Raw genomic sequence first — 19230 nt, 5'->3', positions numbered from 1 at the left:
ATCAATTCAACACTACTGGATTTATAGTGGAAGATATATCAAATTGATGCTCGATCATATTATAAATGGAACAATAGTTCTAAAGATTTATATCAGAAAATTAAAGGGTTTAATCACCGAACCAAGATCCCAAGAATTAAATCAAGAATTGTTCGGGTAAACTCTGTGTAAGAAATTCATCAAAATGTTGGCAGATGTGATTAAATGAAGTGATTGTTTATTCACAAAAGTAGTAATTATTCAATAGTACGTAATCAATGCTGATGCATTCATGACAGGACATAAAGAGCAAACAGTGGATTTAATGGAAAGTCTTAATGAAGTTTAGCAGAAGTAGAATGCTTACTTAGAATGGAAATAAAAGAGATTAAGGATTCATCAAAAACACATAATTTATTAACTGCTTGAGGAATTCAACGTGGAAGATTGTTACACCGATTGAAATTAATATCTACATCAGCAAAAGTGGAGCAATAATTTACAAGGTACTATATAGAAGATTAATGGTCAGTTTTATATAAGTTTCGTTAGTTACAAGATTTTGTCTCGACAAATCCATTTGGTACGCCAATGGAAGTGAACTTCAATATATATAATAGTGAAGAAATACTTATAGTTGTACTAGAAGCTATAGATAGATTAGAAGATATTTAGATAGACCAATAAAAGGCGTATGGAAAGCTGCAAAAGGGTGGTAACCATTTCTTATGATACCCCAGTGATTTGAGTGTTTATGAAGACTGGTATGGTAACCAACTAGGAAGTTTTAATGGATTCATACCATTTGGTAAAGGCAACCCAGTGACATGGAAGAAATTCATTCGAGGACAAATACAAAAGTTTCATAAGTGATTCATAACATTAATATGGTGGTAGTACTAGTTAGTATTATTTCAAAAGACCGATATATCTGTTTGTGTTATCTTCCGAGAAGGTGCTTCAGATATTTGTCAGCCCGTAAGTAAGTCTGAGTTAGTCGTTGGACTATAGTGGTCTAGAGGAAATTAAATATGGATTTAGTGGAATGAGGAGAGAAGTCGTAGTTGCCCTATTATCGGATTCACGAGTTCTATGTATCATATTTTAAATGTATCTAATTATTTTGGGTGTACGAATAACATGGTAGAACGAATAATGAAAAAACGAAATAAAAGAACGATATAACTTGTTTATTTTGTGCCTTATATCATACAACATATTCACACATACAATAATAGTTAAATACCTGGACTTTTTACAAAATACACCGTTGGATTTGTAACGCGTTCTCTGAGAAAACACAAAGAACAAAGGCTGCTATGATGGTAATACGTGTCTCTTTCTCGAACCTTCTTTCTTGGCTTTCCCATCAAACGCTCTCATAGACGATTTTAATAATGTTTTTCTTTTCGATGAAACAACGGAATCATACTTCTAATTGACAAAAAATTAAACGAAAAAAAAACAAAAAAAAATAAATAAAAAATGTAATAATTAAATATTAAAATACACACGCGGCAGGAGTGGTAAGACCGCGATTAGAGTTCGAATTTTGATTTAAACTAACACAGCGCAAATTTAAAATTCGTTTTCAGGGGCGAGGTCGAACCTTGGAGGGAAAAGACCACCTTCACCCAATTGAGGACGCTGTCTTGGCTGGAAAATAATAAGAAAAACATGAGTTAAAAATCTCGCCTTATTATAACAAATATTTTACAAATAGGAATCAAATTCAAAGCTTTTTACCACTACATTTACGTGTTGTTTTTTGAATTTGGTTCCGATCAAAACAATATAAAAAACAACGTTTACTAACTAGATCTTTTTCGTACAGTACAAGACCTGGCCTATAAGCAGTTTTGATGAAAGGACAAAAACTGTATAAAGACAAAAGGACGTATTTACATACGCAGAAAGAAAAACGTTGATACCTGACTTACAAATTATAGAGAGAAGTGGAGTTACTCGATAGCAATTATTGGTAAGCGATTTGGTTTATTCCCTTGAGGCTAATAATAATATTCAATTAGTTTTAATGTTCTTATTCTGTATGTTTGATGTTAGTGGTGGCGAGAATAGTGTGGAATTGTTGTATATTAAAATAAATTGATACTTACAGCTGGGCTGGCTCCTCTGGCGGTGGATCCTGCACGTCCCTTCGCGCGGAACTTGGCGATGGCTTGTTCGGCGAGGTCGGCACGTTCTTCGGCTTCTTCCAATTCTTGTTGGGCCTTGCGGAATTTGGCCAAGTTGAGGGCGGCGATTTCTTCGGCTTCCTCAATCTGCCTCTTGTAGGTCTTGATCTTTTGCTGGAGCTTGTCAACAGTGTCTTGCATGCGCTCGTGGTTCTTGCGGTCCTCTTCGGCCTGGAAGCTGAGCTCCTTGATGCGGCGTTCGGATTTCCTGAGGTTCTTCTGGGCGTCGGCGTGTCTCCTCTGTTCGCCGTCCAATTCGTTCTCCAACTCTCTGACGCGCTGTTCGAGCTTGGCGATGGCTTTCTTGCCTCCCTTGAGGGCGTTAGCCTCGGCTTCGTCGAGACGGACCTGGAGGTCCTTGATCTGGCTCTCGAGGGCCTTGCGGAGTTTCTCCTGGGTCTGGGCGTGGTCCTGTTCGGCGCGCAACTCGTCGGCGAGACGGGCAGCGTCGACCATGGCCTTCTTGGCCTTCTCTTCGGAGTTCTTAGCCTCATTGAGAAGTTCGTCGAGGTCGGAATGCAAGGTCTGGAGTTCGGTCTCCAACTTCCTCTTGGCACCGGACAGGGAAGCGTTCTGGGCAGCGAGGTCGTTGAGCTGTTCGTGGGCGTCTCCCAATTCTTGTTCAGCCTGGCGGCGGGCGCGGTCGGCTTGTTCCAAGAGAGTGCGGGATTCTTCCAATTCGTTTTGGAGGGCGTTGGCGCGACGTTCGGAGATACCCAATTGTTCGCGGGCTTCGTCACGGGCGCGTTGTTCTTCCTCGAGGGCTTGTTGGGTGTCCTTGAGTTGTTGTTGGTAGCGTTTGATGGTCTTTTGGGCCTCAGCGTTAGCCTAGAATGATGAAACTCGTCAGCATCGGGGTTTTATTGTGCGAACAAATGACATTGGCCTTACCTTGTTGGCGTGGTCCAAAGCGATTTCCAATTCGTTGATGTCGGCTTCCAACTTCTTCTTCATGCGAAGAGCCTCAGCCTTACCCTTGGCTTCGGCCTCGAGGGAGGCTTGCATGGAGTCGAGGGCACGTTGGTGGTTCTTGCGGGTGTTTTCGAATTCCTCCTCTTTCTCTTGGATGCGCCTGTCGATCTCTTGGCGTACCTGAGACAATTCCAACTGGCTGCGCAATACTTTGTTCTCTTCCTGTTCGAGGGCGGCTTCGGCTTCCTCGAGGGCGGCTTGGAGTTCGTCCTTTTCGGCTTCCAAGCGCTTCCTGGCCTTTTCGATCTCGTGGATGTTGCGTCCGCCTTCGCCGATCTGGTCGAGCAAGTCCTTGACTTCGTCGGCGAGGTTCTTGTTCTCGCGGCGTACGGCTTCGAGTTGTTCCTGGCCTTCTTCGTAGGCGCCCTTGAGTCTGAACAATTCGGTGGAGTAGTTGCGGCATTCCTTCTGGCTGGCGTCGAGTTCGGCAGCGAGGTCGTCGACCTTGAGCTTCCATTCTCCGATGATCTTGTCGAAGGCCTTCTGTTTCTTTTCGGCGGCGTTGGCAATGGCGTTGGCGCGGTCGACTTCCAATTGCAAGTCCTCGACTTCAGTGGCCAAACGTTGCTTGGTCTTCTCGAGGGCTACAACCTTCTGGTTGAGGGACTCGATGGTCTCTTCGGCTTCGGCGAGACGGGCCTGTAACTTCCTCTTGGCCTCCTCGAGCTCTTCGGAGCGGGCGACACCTTCGGATTCGTATTTCTGGCGCCAGAGTTGAGATTCGGCGTTAGCCTTGCTAAGTTGGCGTTGGATGTCAGCCTTGGCTTCGGCTTCTTCTTCAACCTGTTCGCGGATGTTGTCCAAGTCGTGTTCCAAGTTGCGGAACTTGCCGAGGAGGGTAGCGCGTTCGCGGCTCTCTTCGTCGGCCAATCTCTTGGTGTCTTCCAATTGGGTGGTGAGCGATACCTTGATCTTGCTGAGCTGAGATACCTGGGATTCGGCTTCCTCGAGCTGTCTGAGGAGGTCGGAGTTCTCAATGGACAGCTTCTTCTTGGCGGCGTCGAAGTCGTTGAGGGTGCGGTTGGTTTCGTCGAGTTTGCCTTGGACGTCATTCAATTGTTGGGTCAATTGTTTGGAGACCTTTTCAATGGCAGCCTGCGAGTTAAATGATCGTTAGAGATACCGTCCACTGATTGTGGGTGAAACACTAAAAATAACACAAAATTAAGCGTGTTTTACCGTAGTGGTACTACGAGTATTATAAGCTGGCAGATAGAACTAAGTTAGGACACTGGACAAAGCTGATAGAGCGTAAATTCTGGTTGTTATGCATCGCTAAAAAGTATACGTAAAAATCCTAAAAGACAACATTAGATGGCTGACAAAAGCGGCTGTCCTTTCTGTACCTTTTCGTTAGCCAAATGGTCGACGGATGCACGGAGGTCGTTAAGTTCGCCGAAGTATTGAGCCTTTTCTTTTTCAGCCCTACAGGACAAGACAACACATTTAACAACTATCTAATCACAAAAGACGAACGAACAGTGAAAAAAAACGAAGTAAAGGTAATAAAACTACAATATGTACAAGTGAGAAAAAGGGCAACAAAGTAGACAGAGAGAGAACCAGACTGTGTGGACGTGCTGGGTTTTTCTAGTACCTTCTCCCTTCCAACTTGATCGACTGCACCGCGAGTCTGCTGGAGTTCTTGGTAAATACTGGCACGGTCTCTTTCAGCCCTAGATTTATTCGTATTTTTAAAAATATATTCTACTTAAGTCATTTCCTGTGAAATAGTTTGTATGTTCGTATAAGATATGGTGATTACTGATGATGATGTGTATATATGTGGATATACGTACTTGGCCTTGAGCTTGTTGAGTTGGTCGATTTGTTCGCCCATTTCGGATACGGCATCGTTGTGCTTCTTGCGGAGGTTAGCGAGGGTGCCTTCGTGTTGGATGTTGGCTTCTTCCAAGTCACGACGGAGCTTGGCAAGTTCGGCTTCTCTCTTCTTGTTGAGCTCGATTTGAGCAGAGGTAGCACCGCCAGCTTCTTCTAGGCGTTCGCCCAATTCCTCGAGTTCGCGAGCCAAGTCAGCGCGTTGCTTTTCGGCTTTAGCGCGGGCTTGACGTTCGGCTTCAACTTCCTCTTCGAGTTCTGCAACAAAGCCGATTCAATGGGACCACCGTATACCTAAACAAGACGACAAGTTTACCTTCAATGCGGGCCTGGAGTTCCTTGATCTGTTTCTGTGTCTTGCCTACAACGGATTGTTCGTCTTCCAATTTAGCGGTCAGTGATGAGATTTCCTTGTCTTTGCGTTGGATGGTCTGTTCTAATTCCTTTTTGTTGCGTTCCAAGTCGGCGACGGCTTCCTGGGTCAGTTTCAAGTCACCTTCGACCTTCCTCTTGGATTTCTCAACGTCACCGCGGAGTTTCTTCTCGCGTTCAAGAGAGTCTTCCAATTCATCGAGGGTCTGTTCCAATTTGGCCTTAACCTTGTTCAAGTGGTTAACCTTGTCTTCGGCGGCCTGGAGTTCTTCACCGATCTTCTGGCTGTTCTCGCCGGACAGTTTCTTCTCTTTGTTCAACTTGTTGATGAGTTCGTCTTGGTGGGCGATCTCATCGTTCAAGTTTCTGATCTGGTGGTCCTTGGTAGCCTTGTCTTGTTCGGACTTCTGGAGATTGAGTTCCAAGTCTTCGATGTCCTTCTTGTAGCCGGAGATTTCCTGTTCGAGTTTCTTCTTCTGTTGCACCAACTGGTTGCGGGCGTCTTCCTCTTGGCTCAAGCGGTCTTGAGTTTCCTTTAATAGATATCAGTGTCATTTAGTACAGGTAAAATTGGGACATGTACCGGTTTGGATCGGCGCCAATAAAATGTAGCAAATATTCTTTAACGATTCCTAATCATCTTTGAACATCGGCCAAGGGTTATTAAAAAATTAATAACGTCGAGAACTAATGAAAGATCGCACCGAAGGACGTCCAACTCGTTTCACATCGAAACTATTTTTTCTTCGCGAAAATATCTTGGGGTATTTATAGAAATCGTTAAAAAAACAAGCCGAATATGTTTACACATTTCGTTCGGATTTTATGTGGGCACCAAAAGAAAAATATACGACGGCATATTTGATTGCTTTTGATATTTTCCAAAGTTTCCGATTTTTTTATATTATTGATTTAAAAAAAAAAAGTTCTTACCTGCAATTGAGATTCGAGGTCGCTCTTTTGGGCTTGCAATTTGTTGGCCCTTTCCTGGGTTTCGGACAAGCTTCCCTTTTCTCCCTCCAAGGTGGCTAACAGCTCGGTCTTTTCGGCCAACAGTTTGGCGTAGAGGGCTTCCAATTCCTTCTTGGCTTTTTCTTCACGTTCGAAGGCTTCCTGGGCTTTGGCGGCCTTCTCTTCCAATTTCTGTAATTCGGATTCTTTTTGTAGATAACTTCGTTCTAAAGCGACCAAGTGAGGATCGATTTTCGGAGAGCTGCTGCGGCTCTTGTGAACGGGTTCGGAGGGCGACGGTTGATCGGAGGGTTCCGCCACGGTACTTTTCGCGCGTTTCGTCTTTTTACTCTTCTGTTCGTCAGTGGGTTTCGTCGTATCAGCGCGTTCCGCCAGTTCTTGTTCGTTGCTCGCCACCGAAGCCATGTCGATACACAAGGCGGAAGGGTTCGGATGAAGTGTTTAATCGGACGATGCGCTGAGGCAAGTGGCGCTCGCCTCTTTCTTGCGAACTCGACTGGTCCGCGATCGCAGCGATTTGAAGTCTTGGGGGAAGAGTCATCGACGTGGGAGGAAGACGAAAAATTGTGGAAATATGCCTCACCATCGACACACTTTGACATAAATAGACGAGAGTGGGAGGGGAAGATATCAGATTTTATATTTAGCCAATCAGGCGTCGGCTGCACAGGTGATTAAATTAGTTACCTCGTCCGAAAAAAAAAATCGACATCCTCGTCGCGTAAACATCGTTTCCCAATACAGGTCAGGTTATTTGGAAGCGCGCGTATTAATCTCCGCCAAATCTTATAAACAGTCTGCGGGTATGTACGAAATAATTTATTTTAAGAAGATCAAGTAATCCAACGGAAAAATCCTTCGAGACCATCTATATTTAGGCGGTATCCAGTTTCTTACGAAAAACAACGCGGCTTTTCGAAACATCAATAAACGATAACAATCCGTTACGGGTTTGTTTAGAACGAGAATCGGTAAAAATGTTTTTCTTTCTTTTCCTCCGACTCGATTATTTGTTATATCATTCCGACGAATATCCATCATATTTTTAACTCGCATTCTTGGATGTTTATGACTAAGATTATTACTCATGCGAACAGAAAAAGAAGGCCTGAACTCCAAATTTAGGTGGGCTCGCGGTGTTTCGCCTCAGATGTTTTTATGATGAACAAAAATGTGATTCATTAGAACATTTTCAGACAACCGCGTTTAAGAAAATAAATTTTATTGCAGGTCACAACCGTCGCCGACTGAAGTCCGTTTGAAATCTCCTGTAGGACACTTACGGCGATCTCATCCTCGATACGGGTGACGTTGAGGAGTGGTCTGACCTTCTGCCACAATTTGTACCATGGCCAGGTCCTGAGCTTGAGGTATTTCCTCAAGTTTCTCTGGCAGACTTGGAGAGCCAAACGTTGTTCTTGCAGCTTCTTGAATTCCTTTCTGGAGAGGTAACCTCTGATCCAAGATTGCATCCATGTTACGATCTTGCCCAGACGTTCGTCACGAAGTTCTTCCATCTGACCCAGAACACCAGCACGGAAGAATACCTATATTTTTCATGATACCATGTGTTAGATACGGTCCATCAAATTGACGATTCCCATTTTATTGGGGTTAGATATATTGCCTAAGGCGTTATCGATATAGGACACGATTAATTGAGGATTGTGAGCGTTAAAACGGTTAAAAGAAAGCAGGCAAAGGACAGAGCGGAAGCAGCAAAACCATTGAAGTATGTCAGTAGGTTCTACCTTGGTTTTGCCCAATCTAAATTGTTCTTTCTCAAGCTGTATGAAGTCCAGAATGACCTCGGCTGCTTTTTCAGCTGTCATGGTATCCTTGATCAAGCTTGCGGCCAGAATTTTGTATCTGATTCACGCAAGAAGTCAAGAGTTACAATCTTTCAAAAACACAAATATAGCCTATCCTTTCCAATTTGGTCTTGTATCAACGGAAAGTATAACGAGCGTTATTTACTTTACAATATTGTTCAAAATATAGGTCGAGGAGGATGGGGAATAGGGTACATTCTGTAGCCAGTCCTTTGTGCTACATTGAATTGTTTTGGGATACAAAAAAAAACAAAAACAAAACATTGTATAAAACATGGGACATGCCTTGGTGTGACCTAGACGGTACAATTCACCATCAAGGTTGGTGGCTTGCAGGATGACATCAGCACACTTTTTGGGGTCAGATTCCTTAGCGACACCAGATGGGTTCAAGATTTTGTAACTACATAAAACAGGGTAGCATGATAATAACAATACAGGGGTAAAATCCTTCAAAACATTTTAAAACTACTGAGGTAGCAGTGACAATATTTACAAGAAAATCATAAATGTATATACAGACGGAGAGAAACGTTGGACACAGGGTTCACTCATATCATAAGTAACTCATTCGTGTTTCGATTAAAAAATGACAAAATCAAGTCTGTTTCTGAGTCATTTCAGAAACTACTTGTGATATGTTTACGTGTATGGGATTGTTTTTGTACAAGGTACAAGGACGAAACAATCGTCTTGCCTTGGTGTGTCCAACTCTGTAGCTTTCTGGATCTAAATTGATCTCTTCCAGACATTTTCTAGCGGCTTCTTTAGGATCATTTTCTTTAGCCATCGTGGAAGGTGCTAAGATCATGTAACTAGATAACGCCAAAATATAGCGTTAGGATTCAATATAGCTCGATGAATATTATAGATAAATTTAATAAAATATTTTAAGATTATTATTGATTCTAATTTTAAAAAAAACTACAAAGTAAACTTACCGAAGTTTGAAGTCAGGGTAGACCATCCTATTGGGGAAACCTTTACGGCAAATACGGATACCTTCAAGTACACCGTTACAGGTCAGTTGGTGCATTACCAAGTGAGAGTCAATGACACCGGGTTGTTTCAATTCGTTGGGGATGATACAACGGACGAAGTGAGGTTGGGTAGCTCTCAAGGTGGACATCAAATTGTTCAATTGTTCCTATAGCATAACGTTTTTCGTTAGTTTCATCCTTAGTACTGCTTACTCGGTTAGTATAGATTATTGGTCAGTAAAAAAAGCATTGCTGCAAGGATACAGCTTTAGTATCAAACGTTAGTCAGTTTCGATTAAAATCAACGTTCGAGTTCTTGGTGGCCATTTTCTTTCAGGAAATGGTAGAACGATAATTTTTCATGTTAATTACAAGAAACGGGACTTGGAGGTTCCAAGTTTTCTTTTAATTTTTTTTTCTCGATAGTTTCGACCTCGAGTTAATGTTAAGTATTAGTTAATAGTTTTTTCCTCAACAGAGAAAATATTTAATATCAATCTCGTTTAAACACAACCAGAACTAATAGTATTTCTTACGACTGGTCGGTCAACAAAACAAAATAATCACATAAAAATGACAGAGAGTTGCTCCTTGTATGGTTCAAGAGAGAAGACAACCTATGAAAAATCAACAGTAAAAAAAGAACAGGGTTCCTTGAGGTACGGTGTTTGGAACGATACACAAAAAGTGACAAAAATTGTTTGTTTTTTCTATTCGAATTTTGTGAGACGTACCTTGTAGGCAGAAGATACGGTAGCGAAACCACCACCCTTCTTGCCACGGCCACCTATAAAAATATGCAAAAAACACATAAAGCTTTCATTGTTTTAAATGATTAGGCGAATCACGATCATATTTGGGATGTTGGGTATGTTGCTGCGATGAGAGGTAGAGAAAATTAACGGTTATATTTGAGGTAAAGATATGGAGATAGAGGCAATAGCTCTGAGCTCAGCATCTTATGAGTATTCAGAGTATTTACCCTGTACATAGCTGATACAGTCTGGAAGGCAGAACCCTTGGTTCTCTTTCCTCCTAAATTTGAAATTAAATGATTTAGAGAAGATATAGTTATGATGAAATAAAATAAATAATAAATATATATCAATTGAAAAGGATCGGTTTGTATGATGAGAATCATTCTTTGTTACCTTTGCCGCCAGCATCTTGACCACCGGATTGACCAGGATGGTCAGCGAAGATTTCGACCAAGAGCTTGTTGGTACCCTTCTTGAACAAGTCAACGACGGTGTCGTTCAGAGGGTCCTTGTTCTTTTCCAACCAACCGGTGATATTGTATGGTACCTAAACCAACACATAGTCCTCAATATACAGATCAAAAATCAACTCGACGTTCAATACTTACATTACCAGCGTAGTGACCCAAGGTGAAGTGGGCAGCTTGCTGACCGGGCTTTGGTGGTTTTGGTTTCTGGTAGTTGGGAGATTTGCCCAAGTGATTGGTGTTCAATTTTTCAACGAAGGTCTGATCGGTAGCCTTGGGGAACATAGATTCTTCTTCAAGGATGGACAAGATACCCATAGGCTAGATATGGAAGAAAGTGGGTATTAGATGGCGAAGAGCATTCGTTGTGGTTGAATTGGAGTCCATGGTATCGACGCCAATTCAATTTTCTGCTAGTTCATCTTCATATCCTACCTTTACGGTGCCAAGTGCGTAAGAATAAAGCAAGCAAAAACTCTTATCGGTTAACTGTGCATAGTCTATCGGGTGAAGGAAGGTTCTACTCGGGAGTAACTCGATCTAAGTACCTTTTCGATCAAGTCAATGCAAGGCTGTAAATCCAAGCCAAAATCGATAAAGTTCCAAGGCACTCCTTCGATTTTATATTGCTCTTGTTCCAAGATAAACGTATAATGATTATAAAACTGTTGAAGCTTTTCATTCGAATAGTTTATACACAGTTGATTAAAGCCATTAAACTGAAACAACATTTTAAGAGTGGTTAGCGCAAGTTATTAAACACAACCCTTTAACTGCCTAGAAAAAGGATGTAAGCATTAGTCACTTTTTATATAGTTCTTTATTAGCAACCTTCATGTTAATACTCAAGTATTTAAGCGTTTAATTACTTCTATACTTAATATAGCTAAATTAATTAATTACGATTATAATAGTAATAAGAAATATTAAAAGAGTAGTAGTTAAAGTTGAGTTAAAGTCGTTCTAAATTGAGGATTATGAAAGAAAATATCGTTGTACGAGCTTTGGTTAGGTAATCATCCCATGTCGATCTACCTTTTCAATGAGTTCGATACAGGCGGCTAAGTCCATACCGAAATCAATAAAGGCCCATTCAATACCTTCACGTTGGTATTCTTCCTGTTCGAGTACGAACATGTGATGGTTAAAGAACTGTTGAAGTTTTTCGTTCGTGAAGTTGATGCAGAGCTGTTCAAAGCTGTTGAACTACACATGGACAAAAACAAAAACAAATATACTACAGTGCCTCGAGTGATTCATCATCCTGTACATTAGGTGGAATCCGCTGGAGACAACAGTACTACTTCGCACGAAACACAAAGGCGATAATAAAATACATTGACAACAAGTTGGCGTCGGAATTAGCCGGATCTTGAGTTGCGCTCGTCTCAATTACCTTTTCGATCAACTCAATACAGGCGGCTAAATCCATACCGAAATCGATGAAGGTCCATTGGATACCTTCACGGCTGTATTCTTCCTGTTCGAGAACGAACATGTGATGGTTGAAGAATTGTTGCAACTTCTCGTTGGTGAAGTTGATGCAGAGCTGTTCAAAGCTGTTGAACTACAAGGGACAATGCAAAAAAACTACGTCAACACAAAACAAAAAACGATTCACAGTTCCCTGCTCATTGGTGGAATCTGGTGAGAGGGACACGCTACTCTATACAATTTGGTCGTTGTATCCTGCAAGACCAATATGTTACACTGTCACCATGGACGGTGCCGGTTCATTCTGCTACGCTGTAAGCTCTCAAGATGGGCGACCGGGTCGGGGTCATTACCTTTTCAATCAGTTCAATACAAGCGGCTAGATCCATACCGAAATCGATAAAGACCCAATCGATACCCTCTATTTTGTATTCTTCCTGTTCCAGGACGAACATGTGATGGTTGAAAAATTGTTGCAACTTTTCGTTGGTAAAGTTGATACAAAGTTGCTCAAACCCGTTGTACTATACACATACAAAAAACATATTTTTACAGCTATACTTTGCACATAATTCATACCAGTATCGTTTTGTTTATTACATTTACCACACATACATACACTCGGGACGCTGACATATATACAAGTCGATACAACAGGAATCACTTCTTAGACAGATACATCTACCTTCTCGATCAGCTCAATACACGCTGCCAAATCCATACCAAAATCGATGAAAACCCAATTGATTCCCTCGTGTTTGTACTCTTCCTGTTCCAATATGAACATGTGATGGTTGAAGAATTGCTGAAGTTTTTCGTTCGCGAAGTTAATGCACAACTGTTCTAAACCGTTGTACTGGCAAGAAAATAATTACTGTTGTGACAATAGGTCTGTTAAATCGAAGAAAGAACATGCAGGATTAAGCTTACCTTGCGCAGGAGAAGTGCAAGTTTAATGTTAATAAAGCCAAGCTAACCTTTTCAATAAGTTCGATACAAGCGGCCAGATCCATTCCAAAATCGATGAACTGCCACACTATACCCTCCCTGGTGTACTCTTCTTGTTCCAACACAAACATGTGATGGTTGAAGAATTGTTGAAGCTTTTCGTTAGTAAAGTTAATGCAAAGCTGTTCGAAGCCGTTATACTGGTGATTTGCAAAAAAAAATAAAAATTAACTGCATAATATAGAACTGTAAAAAAGTAAAGAGGAGTTCTTGCTTATCGTATCTCTCCTGTCGCATTCACCAAACAATCATACAGTGTAACTTAACTCTATAGTAAATTGCTGAAAGAGAAATGTTTCCACCATGTACAGGACTTGTCAAGTATAAATATATATATGAAAGAGAAAGTATGTTATGGTTTAGGTAATTTCATTTTGTGATGTGTGTGAATGTTGTAAACTTACATCGAAGATTTCGAAACCGGCGATATCCAGTACACCAATGAAGTGTTGTCTCTTTTGTTTGGTGTCCAAAGTTTCGTTACATTTCTTGACCAAGTATTTGAAGAGCCTGTCGAACATGGCCTTGGACATGGCACCGACGGAGTAGGTGACCTGGGATACGTTACGACCCTGGGTGACGAATTCATTACCGACCTTGATCCTGGGCTTGACGAGGGCAGTGTACAGGGCTTGAGCGTCAACGCCCAACAATTTGGCGACATTCTCACCTTCCTGAAATGTGAAGATGGTCGAGTCAGATCTGCTCGCGAATCATCGGTACGGCGACGCCGCGAAAGACACTCACAGCACTGCCATCGGCTTCAGCCTGTTCTTCACGACCTCTTTGTTTGAATTTCATGGTACCCATGTGCATGACAGCGGCGGTGATCTTGTAGATGTCGTTCTTTTCTTCTTGAGTGAAACCAAGAATGTCGAAGGCTTCCTATATTTCGTTGAGAGAAAAGAAAATCAGTCCGGGTCCCGATAGGTGTATTATAGGTGTTTAGGACAAGCTCATCGATACGTATTATAGATGATAAGCTGGATAATAAAAAGCTTTAGACATATACCTGACCGGGATCAAACATCCACCACAAAGGAAACAAAAAATAATACAGCGAGGGTGCTTGAAACTTACATCCGTTAGCTGCATTTCTTCTTTGTCATCGACATTAGGAATTGTGGTTTTACCTTGCGACACATAGTGGTAGTCGTATATGTCATTCGACAAAAAGCAAATATCTGTTAAAGAACGAGAAAATGTTGATCCCTTCAGACTTAAGCGTTATTAAAGTAATTATCATGATACCTCGAGTTTTCTATAATTTATATTTGTGCTATATTACGGGTATAATGATAATTTTGCGGTAAAGCTGCGAAATAATAATAAAATAAGTAAAATAAAATATGCCCAGTAATGTTCTCCTATGAAAAAAAAAAAACATTTATATGTGTTAAGTTGTTTGGTGGTGTTTGGGTTAGTGGATGACTTACGTCTGTAAGTCTCATTTCTTCCGAATCGTCTACAGATGGAATTTTAGTCTTTCCTTGCGATACAAAGTGGTAATCCATAATGTTATTAGATAACAAACATATTTCTACGGCAAAGGGATTAATTTTAAGTAAGCGATAAACGTACAAGTATTGAAGTAATATATATGTACTTGTACAATCGATACATTTGTGTCTGTTTAAAATGTATTCAAGTCATTTCATTCGCTGTATAGGGATTTGGAAAGTTCGGTCCTTCGAACCTCCATTTTAAGCAAAAACTCAACAAACTAATAAACATTGTGGGATGGAATTAACATTCCTTCAGAGGTCGATGTCTGATTTCGACTTGTCCGAATCACAAAAGAATTTGTACATATGTGAACGATATCGGGATGTATAAGAAAGAATTGTTACTAAAAATTAACAAGCCGCAAACAAATCCGAGATCGTTCACAAGAAACATCACCAGATATTTCATTATGTAAAATTCCTAAACAAAATCAAAACAAAATTGGATGATATTAGCACAAGATCGGGTAGCGTGATGGCTCCTTCATCCGCTTACATCTGTTAATCTACATTCTTCACCATCATCCACGTTAGGAATGGTGGTTTTGCCTTGGGCTACGAAGTTGTATTCGTTGATGTTATTGGACAATAAACATTGGGCTATAAAAGAGGATCAAGTTTATTGTGGCTGTAGTTAACGCCGTTAAAAGGGACACGTTCATGGTGCCCTATTAACAGCGGTTTTGTAACGTAGTATAACTTTGGTGGTGTTGTTCTGTGTTGGATGGTAAGCTACCGGGCTAAAGGAAACCAAGTCTGTGGTTCTCAGAGACCGGATCCTCGATGAAACAAGAGTAAAACTAAGGGGAAAGAAAACAGATAGCGTTTCGGATCTTTTGGGCGCTTACATCTGTTAATCTACATTCTTCACCATCGTCGACATTGGGAATGGTAGTTTTTCCTTGGGCAACATAATTGTAATCCATAACGTTGTTCGATAACAAGCACATATCTATAAAAAGGTGTACGGGGTGTTATCGATTGGATTTACAGATCGATTTAAAGAAAATGGGGTATTGACATATCATTGTCCTATATTACTTAAACTCAGTTTGGGGATGGATGGTGCAAACTTGGAAAAAATCGAAAAAGAAAAACTAGAAGAGATTGTGGGTTATTGTAACCCACTTACATCAGTGAGAGTCAATTCTTCACCATCATCCACATTGGGAATAGTTAATTTTCCCTGAGAAACATAATAGTAGTCTTTGATGTCTTCGGATAAACAACACATTCCTAAATTGAATAAATTTATAGATGAATATTCGAGACACTATTACTATAAACCTGTAATTCTCGAAACAATTTTTCTTACCCTTAAGTCCAGAGACGGCACCAGACATGATCTGGTAGAAAATGTGGTAAGATCTTTCCAATGACTGTTGGGAGATGACACGAGCCTTTTCCAGCAGATCTAAACAGAGACATCGTTCAGTATATCGAGTCGAAGAAGTTCTCTTGAAGTCTACTCACAAGTTTCAATATCAGCACCAGCCAATTTACCAGTGGGGCCGAAGTGAATACGGATGAATTTACCCTAAACATCAAGAAATGTCATTATAATTTTTGCGATTTAAATGTTAAGTTGATGGTACTCACGAAACGAGAAGAGTTGTCATTACGGACGGTCTTGGCGTTACCGAAGGCTTCAAGTACGGGGTTAGTTTGTACGACCTGATCTTCAAGGGTACCCTTCTTCTGTTGTTCTTCAGATGGTTTCTTGGTGGAGGCACCGACGGTGGCGAAGTACGCAATTACCTTTTTCGTGTTTTCAGTTTTTCCGGCACCAGATTCACCACTGTTGATGAAAAGAGCATTTTAATAGTCGTCCATGAGAGACAGACTCCTGCACTCATTGCCGGGACACTTAGTGATACGGCATTGAGGTACAGATAAAGTACGGTGAAAAATACTTACGTAATCAACATAGATTGATTTTCATGATCTGTAAGGAAGGAAATACATCGATTAGTTTCTGGTTGATGGAAAACATCACGAGAACGACTTACTGGTCAACATGTTGACGTAAGCACCGTCAGAAATGGCGAAAATGTGGGGTGGAACTTCATTACGCCTCTTACCACGGTACAACTTAGCGCAACGGTTGGTGTATACAGGGAAACGCTTGTAGGGATTGATGGCAACGCAGAAAAGTCCAGAGTAGGTCTATAAACATCATTATCGATAAATACAAGCACACTTCGCGATTGAACACACGCACCAAGATCAATTTTAAGTATCATTTTGCGATCTTGGCGAAAATAAAACAATAACAGTATCCAGAACGTTAATGGACTTGTTGATGGATACATAAAGAAAATCAAACAGTACCAAGAACGTTTATAGTAATGGTACGTTAAGAAAGAAAAGAGAGCGCTTCGGTCTGAAAACTATTCAGATCGAAGCGAGGGAAGAAGAAAATCGTCTTATCCAGTTTGAAACTGATTTGAAGACTTTAAATATAAAGGGGGTTAGTATATCAAAAGGGGTCAGTCCACTTTGTCGGCTACAGTAGTTGGCCTTGAAGTATGGTGGAACGAATTGTGTTAACGTAAAACGGAAATTACTCTTTTGTTTACGATAACTTTGATTGATTGATAAAATGTAAATTATTGTCGTATTATTGAAACAAAAGAGTAATTTTTAGGGTGGATATATCGTCGGATCCATGGAAACAACAAAACATGTTCTTGGTCGGTGTAGTGCCGGTATCACCAAGACGTCCACAGGGTGATGATGACATTGTCGAACCATCACGGACTTACGTAGATAAGTTTGGCATAATAACGTTGTTTCAAGTTGTGTAAGACGGAAGCGTCATTAAGATAGGTCAAGTTGGACATATCCTCGCATTTTTCGTATTTTGGAGGGTTGACTTGAGACACCTGTTCCTTCTTGAAGTTCTTTTCCTGTGTGGCGAATAAAAAGGCGGCATTAGTACGGTTCCCCGGATACTTACATAAATCAGTTTAGCGTAGTATCGTTGTTTGAGATTGTGTAATACAGCGGCGTCGTTAAGGTAAGTCAAGTCGGCCATGTCCTCGACTTTTTCGTATTTGGGAGGGTTGACTTGGTTGACCAGTTCTTTCTTAAAGGACTTTTCCTATACTCATAAATGATAGTTATAAAGAGACCATCGATATCGTATGGTTATAGAAACCTGCAACGTCTTAAATTTACCAGTTCTTCAATTTCTTCAACGTTTGGGACTAACCTTAATTAAGTATTCGATTAATTTCTTCTGGTATATTTTGTTTGTGTTTTAATTTGTTGCGGTTTAATCTTTTGTTACATTCGAAGCCTTATTATTTAAAGCGTTATTCAAGTTAATAAAATTGAAATATACAAGAAGTTAATGATATATTTTAATTTAAAATTATTTATATTTTATTCGATAGTTGAAGAAATTGTTATTTTTATATCAAAGTAATGTTGACAAACTGAACCTAACATATGATTTTTCTTTCTGATTATTTATATTATTTATTATAAGAATCCATTAAGATATTTAAAAATAATAATGAATTTCGTTCTAAAATAAGTTGGGATTGTTTTTCCCAATGCCGTCTATAAAAAGACCTTTTTATGATTTGACTCATCAATGATTTGTCTAAGAAAATCTGATTGACGTACCTCACCACCAGGGACAAGGACGGTGACAAGGTCACCCTTGGTGCCCCTGATTTCACCAAGAACGAAACCCTCCTTTTCGTCCGGAACCCAGCAAGACTTTTTGGCATCGTAGGGCTTGGTTTGGTCTATACGTTTCTGTTCCAGGGAGACGAAGAGGTATGGGGTGGGATCTTCATCCTCTGGGTTAGCTTGTGGCTTGGGCATCTTGACGGACGGTTACGAAGGGGCTATCGAGACACGTATAAACAGCCCTAGAGCCTTCCTGCAAAAGAACCACTATTAGTTTCTCCTTCTTCTCCTTCTTGGATGGTGTTGAGTTTGCTCTGTCGTTTCTGTTATTAAGCGACCCGTTTCCCAGTCAGTAAGATCGATTTGCAGTTCGAATTGTAACTAATCGAAAGAATCCAGATATTTGTTTCTATTCCTGTGATGATAATGAATCAGATTCTGTCCGAGTGATATTATTTCTCGGTGTTCGGAAAACAGCAGTTGATATCCAGATGTCCGCCCACATCGCAGAAACCGCGTCATTCCATCCGATTATTATTAGATAACAGCCATTATCCGAAAAATAAAAACGAAAATAACGCCATCTAGGTGGCCGAAATAGAATCGGCGTCGGATGGCGTCATCCATGTAAGGCGCGCCTGTCAATCCGGGCGTGCGAAGTGGCCGACGCGCGCTTCTTTGGTTTTTCAATCCGTTCATAGCAAACGCGTGTCGGAATTCTGGAAACTATTTTTGGAACTCTGGTTGCGTAACGATAGGCCTTAGCCGTCGGTGTTACTGGATAACTGTTAATAGTAATGATAATAGTACAAACTAGAGCCGGGATGAATGCAAGATTTAGTCCAACGTATCCCACAGGAACCACAGTCGAAGGGATCGGTTTTATTTACTGCACTGGACGGCCGACGAAATCACTAACGGGGTTGCACTTAATCACAGAACACAGTCCGGAAGGGTGTACGCGTATCGATTCGTACCCCCTGAGAGGTTTGGGTGTGAGATGGTGATGGTTAGAAAAATTTACACACTATGTGTGCGGGACACATTCAACACTTACGTTCGAAAAGGCAGTCTGGAATAGTTTCGGGTCCTGACAGGAAATATAAATGTCTGATACAGTATCCCGGGTTGTAACGGGGCGCGCGATTGGTCGTCGCGCGTGGCCAATCCCGCCTGCCGTTACTGAACGTTCGGTCTCCCTTTTTAGGCTCAGAGACCGGGCTCGGTGGACCAAAATACCACCAGTTCGGTGTCGCTTTGGACGGGAGGCAAGGA

At 41.1% G+C, this 19230-nt stretch overlaps 1 protein-coding gene across 50 annotated transcripts; it reads right to left on the bottom strand.

Annotated features, from left to right (window-relative positions):
* Positions 1-1154: 1154 nt before the first annotated feature.
* Mhc (Myosin heavy chain) lies at positions 1155-19029 on the bottom strand. 50 transcript variants are annotated; one of them, XM_076418630.1, is made up of 26 exons: positions 18770-18984; positions 17947-18208; positions 17079-17222; positions 16323-16479; positions 16231-16258; positions 15913-16111; positions 15787-15850; positions 15629-15727; positions 14810-14913; positions 13556-13693; positions 13213-13482; positions 12778-12948; positions 10508-10687; positions 10293-10446; positions 9876-9928; positions 9103-9308; positions 8859-8976; positions 7613-7876; positions 6291-6500; positions 5302-5890; positions 4946-5243; positions 4744-4822; positions 3066-4241; positions 2097-3002; positions 1920-1988; positions 1155-1635 (listed from the first exon to the last, which is right to left on the bottom strand). In XM_076418630.1, the coding sequence occupies exons 2-25, from the start codon at positions 18148-18150 to the stop codon at positions 1941-1943; spliced, it is 5859 nt and encodes a 1952-aa protein (XP_076274745.1). In that variant the 5' UTR covers positions 18151-18208; positions 18770-18984; the 3' UTR covers positions 1155-1635; positions 1920-1940. The 50 variants fall into 50 exon arrangements, with proteins under 50 accessions (XP_076274745.1, XP_076274732.1, XP_076274742.1 ...); XM_076418617.1 differs by lacking the exons at positions 4744-4822; positions 9876-9928; positions 14810-14913 and adding exons at positions 4493-4571; positions 10124-10176; positions 14245-14348; XM_076418627.1 differs by lacking the exon at positions 14810-14913 and adding an exon at positions 14245-14348.
* Between the last annotated feature and the right edge of the window lie 201 nt (positions 19030-19230).

This window comes from Rhynchophorus ferrugineus, unplaced genomic scaffold (genome assembly GCF_030347505.1).
Source record: "Rhynchophorus ferrugineus isolate W39M unplaced genomic scaffold, kcgeb_rfMv2 rfM1, whole genome shotgun sequence".
NCBI classification, from domain to species: Eukaryota; Metazoa; Arthropoda; class Insecta; order Coleoptera; family Curculionidae; genus Rhynchophorus; species Rhynchophorus ferrugineus.
Note: the sequence above shows the minus strand (reverse complement) of the source record. Positions and strands in the feature narration are given on the sequence as shown.

What these genes read in the sequence shown, in the direction of transcription:
- Mhc (XM_076418367.1), bottom strand. Translation starts at nt 18,150, where the DNA reads ATGCCCAAGCCACAAGCTAACCCAGAGGATGAAGATCCCACCCCATAC. An exon ending in AATCAATCTATGTTGATTAC is followed by an intron (nt 16,112 to 16,230) that starts GTAAGTATTTTT and finishes TTTCATCAACAG; the next exon opens with TGGTGAATCTGGTGCCGGAA. An exon ending in ATGACAACTCTTCTCGTTTC is followed by an intron (nt 15,851 to 15,912) that starts GTGAGTACCATC and finishes CTTGATGTTTAG; the next exon opens with GGTAAATTCATCCGTATTCA.